Source organism: Quercus robur, chromosome 6 (assembly GCF_932294415.1).
Source record: "Quercus robur chromosome 6, dhQueRobu3.1, whole genome shotgun sequence".
NCBI classification, from domain to species: domain Eukaryota; kingdom Viridiplantae; phylum Streptophyta; class Magnoliopsida; order Fagales; family Fagaceae; genus Quercus; species Quercus robur.
Genome location: NC_065539.1, coordinates 38,502,457 through 38,518,718, shown reverse-complemented (window position 1 = coordinate 38,518,718; position 16,262 = coordinate 38,502,457). Strand labels below are relative to the sequence as shown.

The window sequence follows — 16,262 nt, the reverse complement described above, 5'->3', positions numbered from 1 at the left end:
GCTGTAAGCGTGTAAGTACTCTAAAGGGAGCAGAATTTTTTTTTTTTTTTGAGAGAGTTTTAACCTATGGCGTCCGCTCCTGATAATAGCTCTTTATTATCAGACCAAGACACCAATCAGTTTTTTGGTGTAGGCGGGGATTGAACCCCAGATCTCTTATACAACCATCAGAGACTTTACCAGTTGAGCTAACTGGAACCCACAAAAAAGGGAGCAGAATTTAAAGCTTGTTTTGTTGTGTTCTTTTTATTTTTATTTTTATTTATTTATTTATTTTAGGTTCAGATTCAAAGGGAAGTAGGGAACCATGAAAAGCGGTCTGATCATGGTTCTCAAAACCGTGCGGTTGGACTGCGGTTCTAACAGTTCCCTACTTTTTTGGCATAGATCGGTTCTTAAGACTAAAAGAACCATATTTGTGAGATGTTCACGGTTAACCCAGTTGGACCGTACAGTCCGGTCCAAATTTAAAAACCATGCTGTTAAGGTGTCATATATGCTTGATATATCAATATCATAATAAGGATGGTATCATAATTATAATTATAAGGATGGTATCATAATAATATCATAATAAGGATGGTATCATAATTATAATTATAAGGATGGTATCATAATAATAACTATAAAGTTTTCTCTCCAAAAAAAAAAAAAAACTATAAGTTTTAAAATGTGGAAGCCCTAAACCACGCTTGATATCATAATAAATCCGAATTCTTCTGCTTTTTGCAGCGATATACTTGGACATGCTCTGGATGACTAGGTAAGACCCAAGTAATTGACTAACCATAGTCAACTAGACAAATGGCTGAACCATAAATTTTTTGTAAAGGCTAAACTAAATATATCAATAATTTTTAATTTTTATAAATTAAATAACTCACATATGTAAAAACAAGGTAGGAATTAATCATTTAAAGACTCAGTTAAGTTCAAAATTTGGAATGAAAGACATTAGAGAGAAGAAGAAGATACTTATTATGGAGACTGAAAGAGGTAGAGTGAAGAGTAATATTCATTTGACACAAAAACAATATTTTATTGACTAAAGTGCTACATAGTTTTGTTAGAATTCCATGAGCAAGCCTGTAAGAAGTCCTTTGGCCCCTTAATGTTAAAGCTTTTATTATTTCTACGAACTAATGAGGAGAGCAAGTACATGGCACATGTATCCTCAGCGAGTCTGTTTGGCAAACAATTTTTTATCCTTGCGATGATTTCCAACAAATCACCAATTTTACACGATTTTGAAGTTGGTTCTAATAATTTCTATTACTACATTTTTACTTCTGGTATATTTTGACTCCAATTAATTAATTCAATTACCCAAGTTTATTAATTAGGTCAAATTACATACAAATTGTGGAGGCACACACAAATCACTAATTAAACGAAAGTGCAACGAAAATTAAATTGACACAGTGATTTGTTGACAAATAGAAAAAACCTCTTGCAAGGCAAAAATCACACTGAGTGATTTTTAGATTACCACTCCCAAGAATCCACTAAACAATAATTAAGAGGTTACAAGTATAAGGAATCTTACCACTACCCTAGCCTATCCCAAAATATCAACCTACAATTGAACCTTCACTCCAATACCCAAATAGACTTGATCTTGTAGAGACTTCTTCTTATATGCATGAATCTCAATACGTATTTGACTTCCTAACAACTGATATTTGCACTTGGTTACAAAACCTTAAGGCGCATAATAACACAGTAGCTTCTCTAAGAATATATGATTTCTCTAATTTGAGTCTTTATGTATTTGATGACTTTAAAATAAAGCTTTTACATACTCTAGGAGTTTAGTGAGCGAAACCCTAGTAATCCAAGACATCATAAGCCAAAATTCTAACTAAGAATTCTAGATCCGTATAGCTCAATAGATCGAGAGATGTCGTGCTAGTTTCAAGATTCTTCATTAAGTCCCGATAGATGTTGGGGTTGAGCTTGTGTTGAGACTAGTGTCGAGCTTCACTATTTCAAATTTTCTTCACTTGTTTCTTGGTTCAATCTTCATGTCTTCAATGATATCACTTGTTTTGACTTATCAACACACTTCTTCATATCCTAAACACATCTTAGATCAACCCAATTACAAGTAAAGTGCATTTTGTTAAAGGATATGCCAACACATAACAAATATGATCTTAACAGTTTAGAATCAAGGAGGCTATTTTCCATATGGGTTCATTGAAGGCATGAGGATTCATCATGAACACATTTGTGTATTTTATAAAAGTTAGGGTGATATTGATCTAGAGTAAAACCAATTCCATCACTCTCAAACTAAGAAGATTGATGTTTGTGTACGTTTTTAGACCCCTTAAACACAAGTTGATTAACCTAGTTATTTAGCAAAGTGATTACTTAAATAAATTATTCAAGTCTAGGTTAACACAAGTAAATCATATTAAGTAAATAATGTGGAAAATAAAGAACACAACGATATGAGAACCCAAGAAAGCCAAACCGGTAAAAAACCTGGGGAGGATTTAACCTAGCTATCATCTAGATAAAATAGATCCACTATGAAAGAATTGAAGTTTTACAATAGCAATTTAGAGCACTAACATCCTATTGCTACCTCGAGTAGAAAACTTATTACCACGACTACGTGACAGCTCTGAGTCCACGGACTACTTCTTTTTTGGATTCACAACAACCATAAGCACTCCCACTTGTGTTTTCTTTAAGGTGTTTTCTTTAAGCTCTTTATGGAGCAACTGAAGCGATCACCAAGCTCTTGACATCAATCTTGATCTTGATAACCCTAAGTATGTATGAAGGCAAACACCTCTAGATCTCACAAGAGATTCATACACGTAGCATATCAACAACCTTTAAAATGTGGCTAGGGTTTTTCTTTTTATACTAGAAGCAAAACATAAAACCCTACACGTCATATGGGCTTGGGCTTGAGTTGGAAAATTCTGCAGAAAAACAATCTGCACGAGCTTCGATCAATAGTGTTTAATTTTTGATCGATCGAGCTTTGTAGATTTATACAATAAATCTTGCAGTACACTCGATTCTAACTTCACACATAAACACACTTTGAGCAGTCTAAATCTACACTGAATGTTTTGATCATGGTTTGCCAATATATACGTAATGAAGTTTTAATACATTAGTTTCTAATTCCTTAGAACTTAACAGTTTGCTTTGAATATGTTCTTGAAAATTGTTGATTAGGGAGGTATTGTTCTTAAAAAGATTGGGGCTGCCAATAACATAGTTAGCATTATGACTAAGTTAGTTTCTTTACACGAGTTCAAACAACAGTTGAAATTGATTGGTGTTTGCAAATTGAGTTATTTCTTGAGGATTTTGGTGGAGGTGATAAAGAAGTTTCCTTTGTTGGAGATTTGTGACATGGCTTGAATATAACCTCAAATTTAGTTTGATATTTGATATTGATTTGGTTTTTTTTTTTCATCATGCACAACAATGTTTAGTTAGCTGTGTTTTAGTGGTATTTGATTACTCATTTGCTACATCAGGGTTTTGTATTTTTGGTTCATGGTGCCTCTATACTACTTTTGTAATATTTATACTAAAATTTTCTACTCATCACTGTCACTTAGGTTAAACCACGATCACATATATATTTTTGGTATTCTTTTTTGTATGGTTGGGTCTATTTTTCTTTAAAAAAAATTTTTTGGTTCTTATTATTTGTTCTTGAGATCTTCTTCAAGCTCAAAATAATTTTCAGTAATGCTTCTAAAGCCCTTTCGCACAAGTCATAACCATAAGTCATTGGAAAGGGAAGGGGTGGGGGGGGGGGGGGGGGTGGGGAAGGGGTGTTGTTGAGTTGGGAGCTTCGCAGTGATGATCTCCATCTTAAGTTTCTTGGTTGATTTTTATTTAAATGCTTTAATATCTTTGAGGCTGCCGCAGTTTGTTTGGCATGGTGGATATATTTCAAGTTTTTAACCTTTGTAGGCCACAATGGATATATTCCACTTTAGAAGCACCCTTATTTTTCCTCCACATCATTAGTCTCAACGACAAATTTACTAGATTTTCATTTATTTCAAGGGCGGCTCTACATTGATGCCAGGGTAGTCACAAGATCACTTTGATTTGGAAAAAAATAATTATTATATATAAATTTTAAATTTTTTATGATTTGTTACCTTTAAAAAAAATTTGTGACCCTAAATTTTTCTAAACCTAACATAAATAAATTTTGGACAAAATTTGACAACAAACATTGTTGTAGATTAAGCTACAACTCTAATTAATATTTTTTATTGAATGTGAATTTTAAAAAATCCACCGTTAAATTACATTTCCTTCTTATATCATTCATCCTTGCAAAATATCAATAAAATCAAATATCAATAGCTATATCATCAATCAAACGTTTAAACTTTGAGTTTCTGTAGTCTGAAATTATATATAATAAGTTTATGAATTGAATAATAAATAACATCTAATTGGCATGAAATTTGATGTGTGTTTTAAAATCATAAAGAAAATGCAATTTAATTATTAGATTTTCAAAATATGTAATTATGTTAATTTTTTAAGTGAGAGTTGTAGTCTTAAACTACAAATAAGTTTGTAGCCAAACTTTGGTGCCCTTAGCAATATATTAGGCCTTTACAAATAAAAAGGAAAAGCCCAAGAAATTTTTTATTGAACTAAAATTTGAAAAAGATCTAACTTGTAGCATATTGATAATGAGACTATCTTGCAACGTTTTCAAAATAAGAAAACTCGTAGAAGAAAATTGTAAATGTATTTGCGTGTTTTTTTTTTTTTTTTTTATATGAAATTCTATTTTTATTAGATTTTGTATAATTTAAGTTTCATAATGACCGACCCAAAAATACTTTTGAACCTGCCACTGATTTATTCCTCTTAATTAGCAGGGTCTTACAAAGAAAATATAGATATTTCTTATTAGAAATTCTAGTGATAATAAAAATTTTACTATATAACCCTACAAATTGATGTGCCACCAACTCACCTGCTACAAAAATTAGTTGTAACATTTATTTATTATATTGTTCACATTTCTTGCTCACATTCATTGTCATGGTTGTTTCTAGATAAGGTTATATGCATATCATTTGTATTTTTCATTCCTTATTATAATGTAATCCTTTATAGTACATACGGAATGTGACATTGCTGAATTCTCTTTCCACCAAACAAAATCTCCACGAAGCAAAAAGAAAATGAATTGTCATGAGCCAGTAATTAGTATGTATAAAGCATAAACACATTGATATATATATATATATATATATATATATATAAGTTCTCAATAGCTATAAAATATTGGTGATGAAACTCACTGCTTTAAATTAGAAAATTGATATCATGCTAAGCAGTTACAAACAGAAAGCAACACTGCAAGTCTGCAATGACTAATGACATATATAAGTAAGCTTATTCTTAATCATCAGTTCATCGCACACAAGGAAGCATAATAATGAGTACTGCTAAGCTCTTATTTCTAGTGATTAATCTATCCACGTTCACCCTAAACTTCAGATGTAATGGATAGGTGATGAAAGCCTCTAGGCAGAAGAAGGTGGCTTCTTGTATGGTGTTGGAGGTGGCAGAATCTTGCGGGGTGGCTTGTGAGGATCTTGACCTTTCTCCACTGAAGGGTGTCCTGGATAGTGACCATAAGGTGGTGATGGCAAGTGCTTTGGTGGTGCTGGAGTTTCTACTTTGGGAGGTAGACTAGTGGGTGGCTTCTCTACCTTAGGAGGTGCCTGAACTGGGGTTGGTGGCTTATACACTGGTGGTTTCTCTACTTTGGGAGGTAGAGTTGGAGGTTTAGAAATTGGGGTTGGTGGCTTGTGAATTGGCACTGATGGTTTAGGGGGTTGGTAAACTGGGGTTGGTGGCTTATGTTCAGGGGTTGGATTGCTCACTGGAGGAGACTTGTAAATAGGAGTTGGTGGCTTCTCAATTGGGGGAGGTTTCTGAATTGGAGTGGGGGGCTTGTGCTCATATGGAGGTGGTTTTGGGTAATCGGCATTGGATGGAGTGGTGAGAAGCACCACTGCTAGAAACAACACTAGTACGCTTGTGCTAGACATATTGGCTACTGATGATTCAAAACTATAAGAGTGGATGCCATTTTATAATGCCTATTGTGGGCCCTCGTCGGCAGCACAGTATCAAGTAGTTTCATCCATTAATTTCTTAAGTAATAAAAAAAAGTTACGTATCACAGATTTTTAGGTGACGAGGGGTCCATTTTGGTTCCCTTTGATTTGAAAATGGTAAATTGAAACAGTGAAGTTAAAGTCGAGTGATTTTCTCATAAAAAAAAAAAAAAAGTTAAGGTCGAGAGGACAGAAGCTTTGAGAGGTAAGAATATAACTAATTGCTTTTGGAGTTTTAAACAGTTTTTCATCGGACTCAAAAAAAAAAAAAAAAAAAAAAACAGTTTTTCATTGTGTGGTATATTTCAAACAACACCCCTAAAGTTAAAAGGTGTTTGAATTGCACACACTAAACTTTCATAATTTGAATTTTACCATCTAAAATTCTATTCAATTTGCATCAACAGCATTTCTATTTATATTTTCTGTTAAGTGTTACATAAGCTTGCAACACGTATTTAGTTTGTTCAATAAAAAGTATGTCACGTTATTTTTATTATGCTATGTCATTTTTTTTTTGTAGGCTACAAAAATTATATGATATTATTTTGTTGGACAAACTAAACACATGTAACAAGTTTATGTAGCACTTAATGGAAAATATGGATGAAAGGGCTACTGATGCAAATAAAATAGAACTTTAAAAGGTAAAATAAAAAATTTTAAACTTTAGGAAGTAATACAAATACCCCAAATTTTAGGGCAGTAAACATATTACATACTTTTAGGTGACAACGGATCCATTTTGGGCCCCTTTGATTTGAAAATTGGAAATTGGAACAGTGAAGTTAAGTAGAGTTCAACATAAAAAAAATGGGGGAAAAAAAGTTAAGTAGGGTAGAGGGAAGTTTTGAGAGGTAAGAATATAAAATATCCCCTTTTGGACTTACAAACAGTTTTTCATCATGTGTTATATTTCAAAGTTAAACTGCTCTCTATTAGCAAATTTCAACATGCACATGGACCATACATTTTTAATGCATGACCTTGGGACATTAAAAGGGTAGGTGCAATCTTTATTTTTATTATTTTGCTGGAGTCGGTGCAACTTGGTGTGATTGATCAAAGTCCATGGGTGGTAATTTTATAATAAAAAATAATAATTTCGTTTTGTTTTGTTAGGAATTGAGAAGATGGACCACTACATTTGTCCTTTCCGAAGATTTTGCAATGTCTTGCCAAACTAAGATAATATATGGTTGAAAATTATATATTACGCATATGCGTTTCTTGATTTCCCATATAGATTTCGACATTGATGGGTGCCGGTGGAGAAAAAGGCAAAAAAGCTAAAATAAATTAGCTGAATGTTGTAGACATGGTAGGACCTATGTCTGGACTTACAGGAGTGATTGGCTAATGCAAAATCCAAATAAACAAAATATTATTAATACCCCCAAAAAAAAAAAAATTCAAAATCATCGTCTAATGACAATAAATAATATTAGAAATTGCGAAATGTAATCCAAGATTCGTAAAATGTAAATAACAAAAAAAATAGAAAGAAAAGAAGATTATGGTGCAAATGCGACTGTGCACACGCACACACGCAAAGAACATCAGATTTTATGACATCATGAAGGAGTTACAGGGATCATAATTGCATGTATATATATATATATATATATATATATTTGTGATAATGGAGGCCTAAAAGTATTACAAGATTATTCACAACCTTCCTGTGGCAAACTTCAAGGTAGAGATTGTAGTTTGTAGATCATCATATATGGAATTGTTACTTAATTTAATCTACAAATTTACTTTTAAAAGAAAATTAAATTTTTTTTGAAAAGATAAATTATTAATAAATGAAATAAATTACAAAATGATTTTGGAGGAGAATATAAGCTTTAGTCCTGGGTATAATCTAATTAATAAAAGAAAGCTTAAAGTTTTGTTTCATGGTTACAATCAAATGAATATATATATATTCATACATAAATATTATATATATATATATAGGAAATTAAATAGTTAAACCTTATCTACATCCCCTAAAGTAAGATTGGAGGCTACAATATTACATGGTGAGAGGATATTAGGAACCCACCTCACCTAGTTTAAGAACCGTCCTCTGAGTATATACTGATATAAACAAATTTACTCATCCAACAAACAATTAAATTACAGTAATGAAAATTCAAAAAAAAAAAAGAAAAAAAAAGGAAAAAAAAAAAAAAAAAAAACCACCAATGTGCATTCACAATGAAAGATTAAAATTAACGAGAGGGAAAGAAAGAAAATAGATCAAGTCACACGGCAACAATTCGAAAGAAAAATAAATGCAACGATGAACATTCAATACAACCTATCATGAGATGTATGGACATTATTAGAATTCATGAAAATGAATTACCATGTGATCAAGAGATTGAAATGCAAGTTGTAAGTGAAGTTCTTGAATGATATATGAAATCATCTCATGGATATTCATAAATAATAATAAAAAAGACAGATTTTCATGGTGAGTTATCCATTCCTTCACTGGCCTGTTGGAATTCTGAATTTTGATGAATCTCTTATAATATCTGAATTTTCTCATCTTACACGTGAGGAAAATAGTTAATGATCTACTTGAAAGAAATATATATTTCATTTTTAATTTTTTTTAGGGAAAAACTTAGTGCTCGTTTGGATAGCACTTATTAGTGTTGCGTATGCGTTTCCTCAGTTTTTTTTTTTTTTTTTTTTTTTTTTTTTTTTTTTTTTTTTTTTTTTCTTTTCTTTTCAGCCACAATGGTTGACCCGTTCTTCTGTTCACGAGTCTCACAAACTCCACTTTTTATCAACTTTTTCATTAAAAATGGGTCCCACAGTACTATTCACATATTTAAAAATTATTTTGCTATAGTGTTTTCAGTTTTCAGTTTTCAGTTTCAGCAAAATAAGTTCTATCCAAACAGACCCATAGATACAATCTTTTATATATGGTTTCTTAAGTACCTTTCTTAAAATTCTGGCACCTGTCTACTTACCAAAACTTTAAACAACGTTAACACTCTCTGCATTGCTATTTCATCTTGAGAATTAAAAACCCAATTCCGGGAGAAAAACCATTCTCCATCACCTAAAAATGCTTTCTTTTATAGTCCATCTCTTGTCACTTTGCTAGTAGTATATCAAGCACTCATTCCCTCTTGAATAAAACTTAAGCACCTTATGGTAGGGTTTCTCTAATAGGAGTGGTGGTGACCTTGGATCTCAAATTGAAGGTGGAACTCCGAGGATTTCACACTTTTTCCTTCTCTCTGTCCCTCTGTTTCATGTAGCAGGGGACGATCTTTGGAAATCATTGACGGACTGTAATTGGAAGGCTTTTGTACAAAACATAATTTTTCCCCATTAAATATAAGTTTCTTCAATCAGTTCTCCGATGCAAGTTCAATGCCTCCTATAAAAGTTATGGGTTTGAGCACAATACTTCTTTTTGTGTTGCATTTTCCTTTTTTTACTTTTGTTGTGTTGGAATCCAAAAGATTTAGCACTAGTAGACATGGGCACTTTAGTTACTATTGTAACTCAACTAAAAACCTAACGTACTCTCAAGGCCGGCTCAACAAATTTGGGGGCTCTAGGTGAAAGGTTTATACAGGGCCTTTTATTATATTTAATTATAAATTAATATTAATAAAAAGTAAATTATTCTAAATTGATTGGATCCACTAAGAGTCTAAGACTAGCCCACTAGCAAAATGTGTAGGACTCAACTTGAATCACTTGATCCACTAAGAATAAGACCAGCCCACTATCCCTCCATGGCTCCATCCCACTAAATTTGATTTCTTTAAAAAAAAAAAAAAAAAAAAAAAAAAAAAAAAAAAAAAAAAAACTTTGTAGGACTAGGATGATAGGATCACTGGATGAGATCAATACTTTAGAAAACATGTAGGACTAGATCACTTTCACTGGATTAATACTTTATCTTCCATACCACTAAATCTGATTTCTTAAAAAAAAAAAAAAAAATACGTGTAAGACTAGAAGTCTAAAATCAATATTTTAACTCTTTAAGTGGGTCCATTTGGATCATTCCATAGCCTTCTAGAGAAATCTAAAGAATAAAAAATTAAGAGAACAAACAAAAAAGAGTAAAGAGAAGCGTCTTCAAAAAACGCAGCACTAGCAGCAAACTCCTTTTCAAAAAAAAAAAAAAAAACAAACAAACAAACCATGAAGAAGACGAAAGAGGCAAAGGAAGAGAACAAAAAACGAATTTGAAATGAAGATCAGTGAACACACCAAGTTTATTGCCAACACCAATTAATGAGTAAGCCAACTAAAAAGAGTGGTTTTTTTAGAATCAAGATGGAGAGAGTGAGTGGTTTTTTTTTATTTATTTATTTTTTTTTTTCTGCCTTTTGTAATTTTTTATTCTGCATTTTGTTACTTGTATATTGAGAAAATCAATCACCAGTGTCTCTCTTTCTCTCCCTCTTTACATTTCAAGTAATAAACATGAGTTTTCTTAATGAAATGTGGTATAAAGGTTTGATCTAAAGGATATTTAGATGTGATGATTTTTTTTTCTGAGAAAGCTAAAGATTTGGTGATGTATTAGCCTTCGTGTCATTTCAGCCTTTTTGTTGTGTGAGAAACAAGCCTTACATTTTTTTTTTCCCCTTCAGATGAGAAAGCAATATTATATAATATATTATTACTATTAGGGGCCTCTTACAAGTGGGGGCCTTAGGCGGTGGCCTAAATGGCCTATTGGTTCAGCCGGCACTACGTACTCTTTAGTTTCTAGAGTGTTAACAATCAACAGGCAAATCTTGATTTCTTCAAATACCAGTACAAATTTAAGAGTATGAGAGAGAGAGAGAGAGAGAGAGAGAGAGAGAGAGAGCTTGATTTCTCCAAAAGTTTAGAAGTTTGAGATTAAGAGTAAGAATTGACAAATTGGAGAGGTTAGGATCCTGTGGTTTCTCACGAGTTTTCTAAATAGGTTTAACGCATAGAAGAGAAAAAGAAAAAAAAAAAGAAAGAAACATATGGTATTTAGAAGTTTGAGATTGAGGGTGAGAAACAAAATATGTTAACGCCATTTAGTGGTTTTTTTTTTTTTTTTTTTTTTTTGAGAAACAAACAAACACACATACAAGAAAGAGAGAAAGAGGTTATAACATAAAGACACATCACAAACTCCACTAAAAAGTCATGATAACTTTTAAAAAATGGTGGAACAAATTATTTTGCACACAATGTACATTGTCTTATGCAATGTAGGACAAGTACCCTTTTTTTTTAGAAACACACACAGATAAGAGAAAAGGAAAATGTTTTAATACAAAAACACACTATAAACTCTACTCAAATGTCATGTTAACTTTTAAAGAAACGTGAAGCAAGTTATACTACACACTATTTAATGTTTTGATTAGTAGATAGGTGTTACAATTTTAAAAGAGATACCTGAGGAATCACCCATAAAGTACTATATCTAAATTTTGCTATATTTTTTTAATTGTTTTATGTGATGTATAACATGGCTAACACATGCAATTTCTACTAGGAAACATAAATGATGTCATTTCATTAGATCATTTTTAGATTTTTTGTAATGTCTAAATTGATTGGATATTAAATTAGATTTGTTGAGTGTGCGTTATGTGGGTATGTGCTGAGTCCCAAATTGGACATATATTGGGTCAATCTAGATTTTATGAACATCAATTGTGACTAAAGTTATTACAATGATTTTTTTTTTTTTTTGGTTGTTGCCCAAACTTATTACCACCGATTTGATTTCAATATCTTGCATCGACTATTTAATCATTGCAATAGCATCTTATTGCAATGACTTTGATGATATTGCAATTACTTTTTTTTTGTTCCAATAAACGTGTATGCTTGAGAATAGGCATTTATAGAATACAGAAATACTAATTGATGTGGGATGGACATAAATATATACTACTTCAGTAAATTTGTGGGACGAACTCATGGACATGAAAAAAAAAAAAAAAAAAAGGTATGCAAAAAGTTTGCTCTTGAAATTCTTGAAAATTAGCTTTTGCCTTTTGATCCATATACAGAAGTTAAATTCATTAAATCTTGCTTAGTGTTGGACGTACTATTGGATATCAAGTACAATGATTAGATTATTGCATCATGTTATACCTCTAAATCACTCAAAAAATATTAAACTTTCTTATTTTTTTTTATTTTTAACTTTTTTTTTTTTTCCTGTTTAACTTTTTATATTTGATTACTAAGATTAAAAGTTAACTTTCTTTTTTGAGTTCAACCATTGAAAGGTATTGCGCTGATCAATCCGAATAATTGTTATCTAGATAATAATTAAGTGGACCCTCTAAAAAGTTTTGAATGGCTGATAGTGCCTAACTTGTTACTTGCTTAAAATAATAATGGTACAGGCCACAGTTATCGGCTTGTACCGAGCTCATGACACATTTCCTAAATGGACTCATCTTGCCTTACTTACTAACCGAGCACCTAGTCCATATTTTAGATGGGCCTGGTCCAAGCTCACGGCCTGATCGAACATCTTCTATTATAATGAGATTAGGAGATAATGTCTTGGGGGAATTTGCTCGCCGAGCATCAATTGGCACCTAGTGCAAGTCCAAAGAGGTTCATATTAATCACGAGTGGTAGGTCCCATTTGGTCAGGAATATAGCACAGAAGGGCCCACCAACATGGAGAATGACCCCCTCATCATGACGACCCCACAAAGGGAAGTCTATAAATAAAGACCGATAGATAGGAGGCAAGAGGCTGGGAAAATTAGTGAGATAAGCACGAGAGTAGCGAGGAGATATATATCCCTAGGAGAAGGAAATCCAATCCGGATTTCGCAAAGAGGGATTAGTTACACTGACCAAATCAAGGAGGGTAGGAATACGAGAAAGGAAGCCAAACAAAAAGAAAAACCTTTGTTTGTCTCCTATAAAAACCAGCATCGCCATCTTTAGGGCCTTTGATTGTTGGATATTTCTGACCTACAATACAAGTAAATTGGAGACCTCAGCCTAAAACCTTCATCCCATTAGGCTGAGCCACCACAATAATAATATTTAAAAACAACCTGTTAAAGGGACATTGTGCTACGCAGTGTTAGCAACAAGCTTGCAAGTTCCTCTTTCGCTTAATAAGTACATAATCGCTCAAATCACAAGAGATTAGTCTAGTGATTCTTAAAATTTCAAGAAATAATGAGGTCTCAAGTTCAAAATTCAATTATTTTTAGGGACACCACTAGCACATGGAATTATACTGTAATGAATTTTTGGTTTTGGCCACGTGCCACCAAATAATTCATTTTAATATAATTATATCAAGTCCAATGCCCTTAAATTATTATTTTTTTAATATCTTCTGATGGGAATACTGATCTTAATTTCCTTGTTGTATCTGATATATCAAGGATCTCAATTGAGATATGTGAAAACATGTTAAAAAAAGTTAGAAACTTTACGAGAATAATGCAGATGTGATCTTGTGTTCTTCTATATCTATATATAGGAAGCGATGCAACTTATTGAAATAGAAGTACCAGGAAGCATAACTGCATGTCAATACTCATAAGCAACAGAGCAAATTACAACAAAAACTAAAACGAGTACATAACATGAACATAGCTCAATAGAATGACTGAGAAGATAGCTAACATAAACAGTAGCTCTTATTTCTAAAGATTTAGCAATGCATTTAGTTGGCAGTTGGGGGTTTGTGGGGTGGCTTGTGCTCTGGTGGTGGCTTCTCTCCTTTACCCTTTGGTGGCTTGTGTTCTGGGAGTGGTTTCTCTTCCTTGTCATGTGGGGTTGGTGGCTTGTGTTTTGGTGGTGGCTTTTCTCCCCTTGGAGGAGGTTTGCCGTCAATGGAAGTAGACTCCAATAGAAGGCGTCCAGGGTGATGATCATGTGGTGGTGGCTTCTCTCCCTTACCTGGGGTTGGTGGTTTGTGTTCTGGCAATGGCTTCTCTTCCTTATTGAGTGAGGTTGGTGGCTTGTGTTTTGGGGGTGGCTTTTCTCCCTTAGGAGGTTTGTGCTCATGTTTGGGAGATTCATGGTGGTCAGCAAGTGAGACAGTGCTTAGAAGCACCACTCCAAGGAGCAACACTAGGAAGTATTTGGTAGTAGTCATCTTTCGTCTTTGGATGGTTCAAAACAACAAGACTTCTTGGCCTTTTATAACGAATACTAGAGCCTATTACGTCAGATCATTCGTCATTCAGCTCTTAAAATATACCCTATCATAGAAGCAGTTCAAAATCGATATCATCTCTTCTTGTTTATTCAATTATTAATTTCTGGAGGTCCATATAGAGTTCAAATGTTTGACAATGTACCAAGGTTACTCCTGGTGAAGGCTAGTGACATGTAACGAATTTTTCTCTTATGCTTTCCATGCAACCATATCCCATAACATGCAATCTTAGAATCTTTTGACTTAATGCATAGTTCCTCAATTTTCTTACTTTGATTTTTTATATGCTAAACATATATATCATTCCCACAGAAACGAAAAAAATCCATATATTGGTCACGTAATATGTATGTGGTCCACATCAAGACCTAACTGCAGGAAATGTAAGAAAAAAAACAAAAATAGTTGAATTTATCAAAAGGGTCATAGGTTTGTATGATATATTGATGATTTTTTTTAGGGTGCGGTGGAGAAGCAAACCCATTATACATGACCCATGTAATATAGAAGGGTTTTAATTGTTTCACACCCCTTCGTACATTGTCGGTACAAATTATATATTTTTGTGGGTTAACTTTAGAAATTCTTGAAAAAAAGTGAATTTCTTATTTGATATCGCAGTTATTGTGTTTGTGGAATATGTATTGATAACATGAAACAGTAATTTCCAATATAAGTGTATGTGTCGTTGGGCTGCAAGCTCATTGAGGAGTTTATGAATTTTTCACTTCTATTATTATCATCATTTTTTTTATCACATGGGTTAGAGTCCGATGATAATGCACAGTTTTTAGCAACTTTCCAAAAATTCAATAAAAGTGCACAATGGTGTTTCTCCGATTCACACTTAGGATGGCGACTTTATTAATTACTACACATATTGCACCAGTGGTTAGAAGAAAGATGGAAACAAAACAAGTCATGTGATTACTATATACCAACCAATCAAACCTATTATAATTTTCATACCACTGGCCACCGCCAGCTGGGCTTAGTGAATTGAAAAGTGTTAACTTTCAGTAGTTTATAAAGAAAATTAGAATAATCTAATGGGAGCAGAAATTAGACTTTAAACTATCATATAAAATATGTAGACACATGTATAAAAAAAAGATAATGTAATGAGTACGTTAATGGAGGCAAATAATTATCTATTCACAAATGAGGCTGAAATGTTGAAATTACAGATACACTAATCACGAAAAATTTTTAGATAATTCGTAGACAATGCTCCTTCTTCTCACATCAGAAGTGGATGTCACATATGCATGGATCCCACCATGAGACCCATCTCTCATGTGAGAGAAAATAGCATTGATAGTACCTAAATATTTTCCACTGATCACGAGGCTCTTAACAAGTTCTATCTCATAAAAAGATAAATAATTATTCACAATTTATTTATTTATTTATTTATTTTTTTGAGAGAGAGAGAGAGAGAGTTAATTATTCACAAATGAGTGTGAACTGTTGGAATTCGCTAGTAATAATGTTACAAAAGAAAATCCTTCATGAACGGAATGGCTCTTTTACTTTAAGTATCTAGATTTTGGACTTTTTTTAGTATAAGCAAATCAATTACATTAGTGTAAGAGAGACACTCTTAAAAGTACAGCTAATTTGAATTACCAATTTAAGAAACGGTTAGAAAATAAAGTCTAGCTAGGAAGAGAAACACCTCTACCTTAGGACTTATCCTCATTTTTTTAAAAAGGGGCTATTGTCTGGGGCTAATGCGTTAATTTTTTTTTTTTTTTGGGATGGAAATGGAGGTCTTATTTATTAGTTAATAGTTCATACATCACCAACAATTGGCCATCGGGCACAAAGTCTATTAGTCCCAAGGCCTGCCAAATCCCTTACATAATAGACATATACAAAATTGGGACAAGAGCTATAAACAGACAAAATGTGTTGTTGGTGAGTTCCCCGCTTTGCCAAAACAT

General features: G+C 32.7%; 2 protein-coding genes across 2 annotated transcripts; both read right to left on the bottom strand.

Moving 5' to 3' along the window:
* Window positions 1-5,543: 5,543 nt before the first annotated feature.
* LOC126690157 (repetitive proline-rich cell wall protein 2-like) lies at window positions 5,544-6,074 on the bottom strand. The gene has a single exon (XM_050385289.1). The coding sequence runs from the start codon at window positions 6,072-6,074 to the stop codon at window positions 5,544-5,546; it is 531 nt and encodes a 176-aa protein (XP_050241246.1).
* Window positions 6,075-13,660: 7,586 nt separating this feature from the next.
* On the bottom strand, window positions 13,661-14,286 carry LOC126688675 (proline-rich 33 kDa extensin-related protein-like). The gene has a single exon (XM_050383450.1). It carries the CDS (start codon window positions 14,251-14,253, stop codon window positions 13,819-13,821), a length of 435 nt encoding a protein of 144 aa, XP_050239407.1. The 5' UTR covers window positions 14,254-14,286; the 3' UTR covers window positions 13,661-13,818.
* Window positions 14,287-16,262: the final 1,976 nt, after the last annotated feature.

Excerpts from the sequence above, each read along its gene's own strand:
- LOC126688675 (XM_050383450.1), bottom strand. The coding sequence starts at position 14,253 with ATGACTACTACCAAATACTTCCTAGTGTTGCTCCTTGGAGTGGTGCTT.
- LOC126690157 (XM_050385289.1), bottom strand. The coding sequence starts at position 6,074 with ATGTCTAGCACAAGCGTACTAGTGTTGTTTCTAGCAGTGGTGCTTCTC.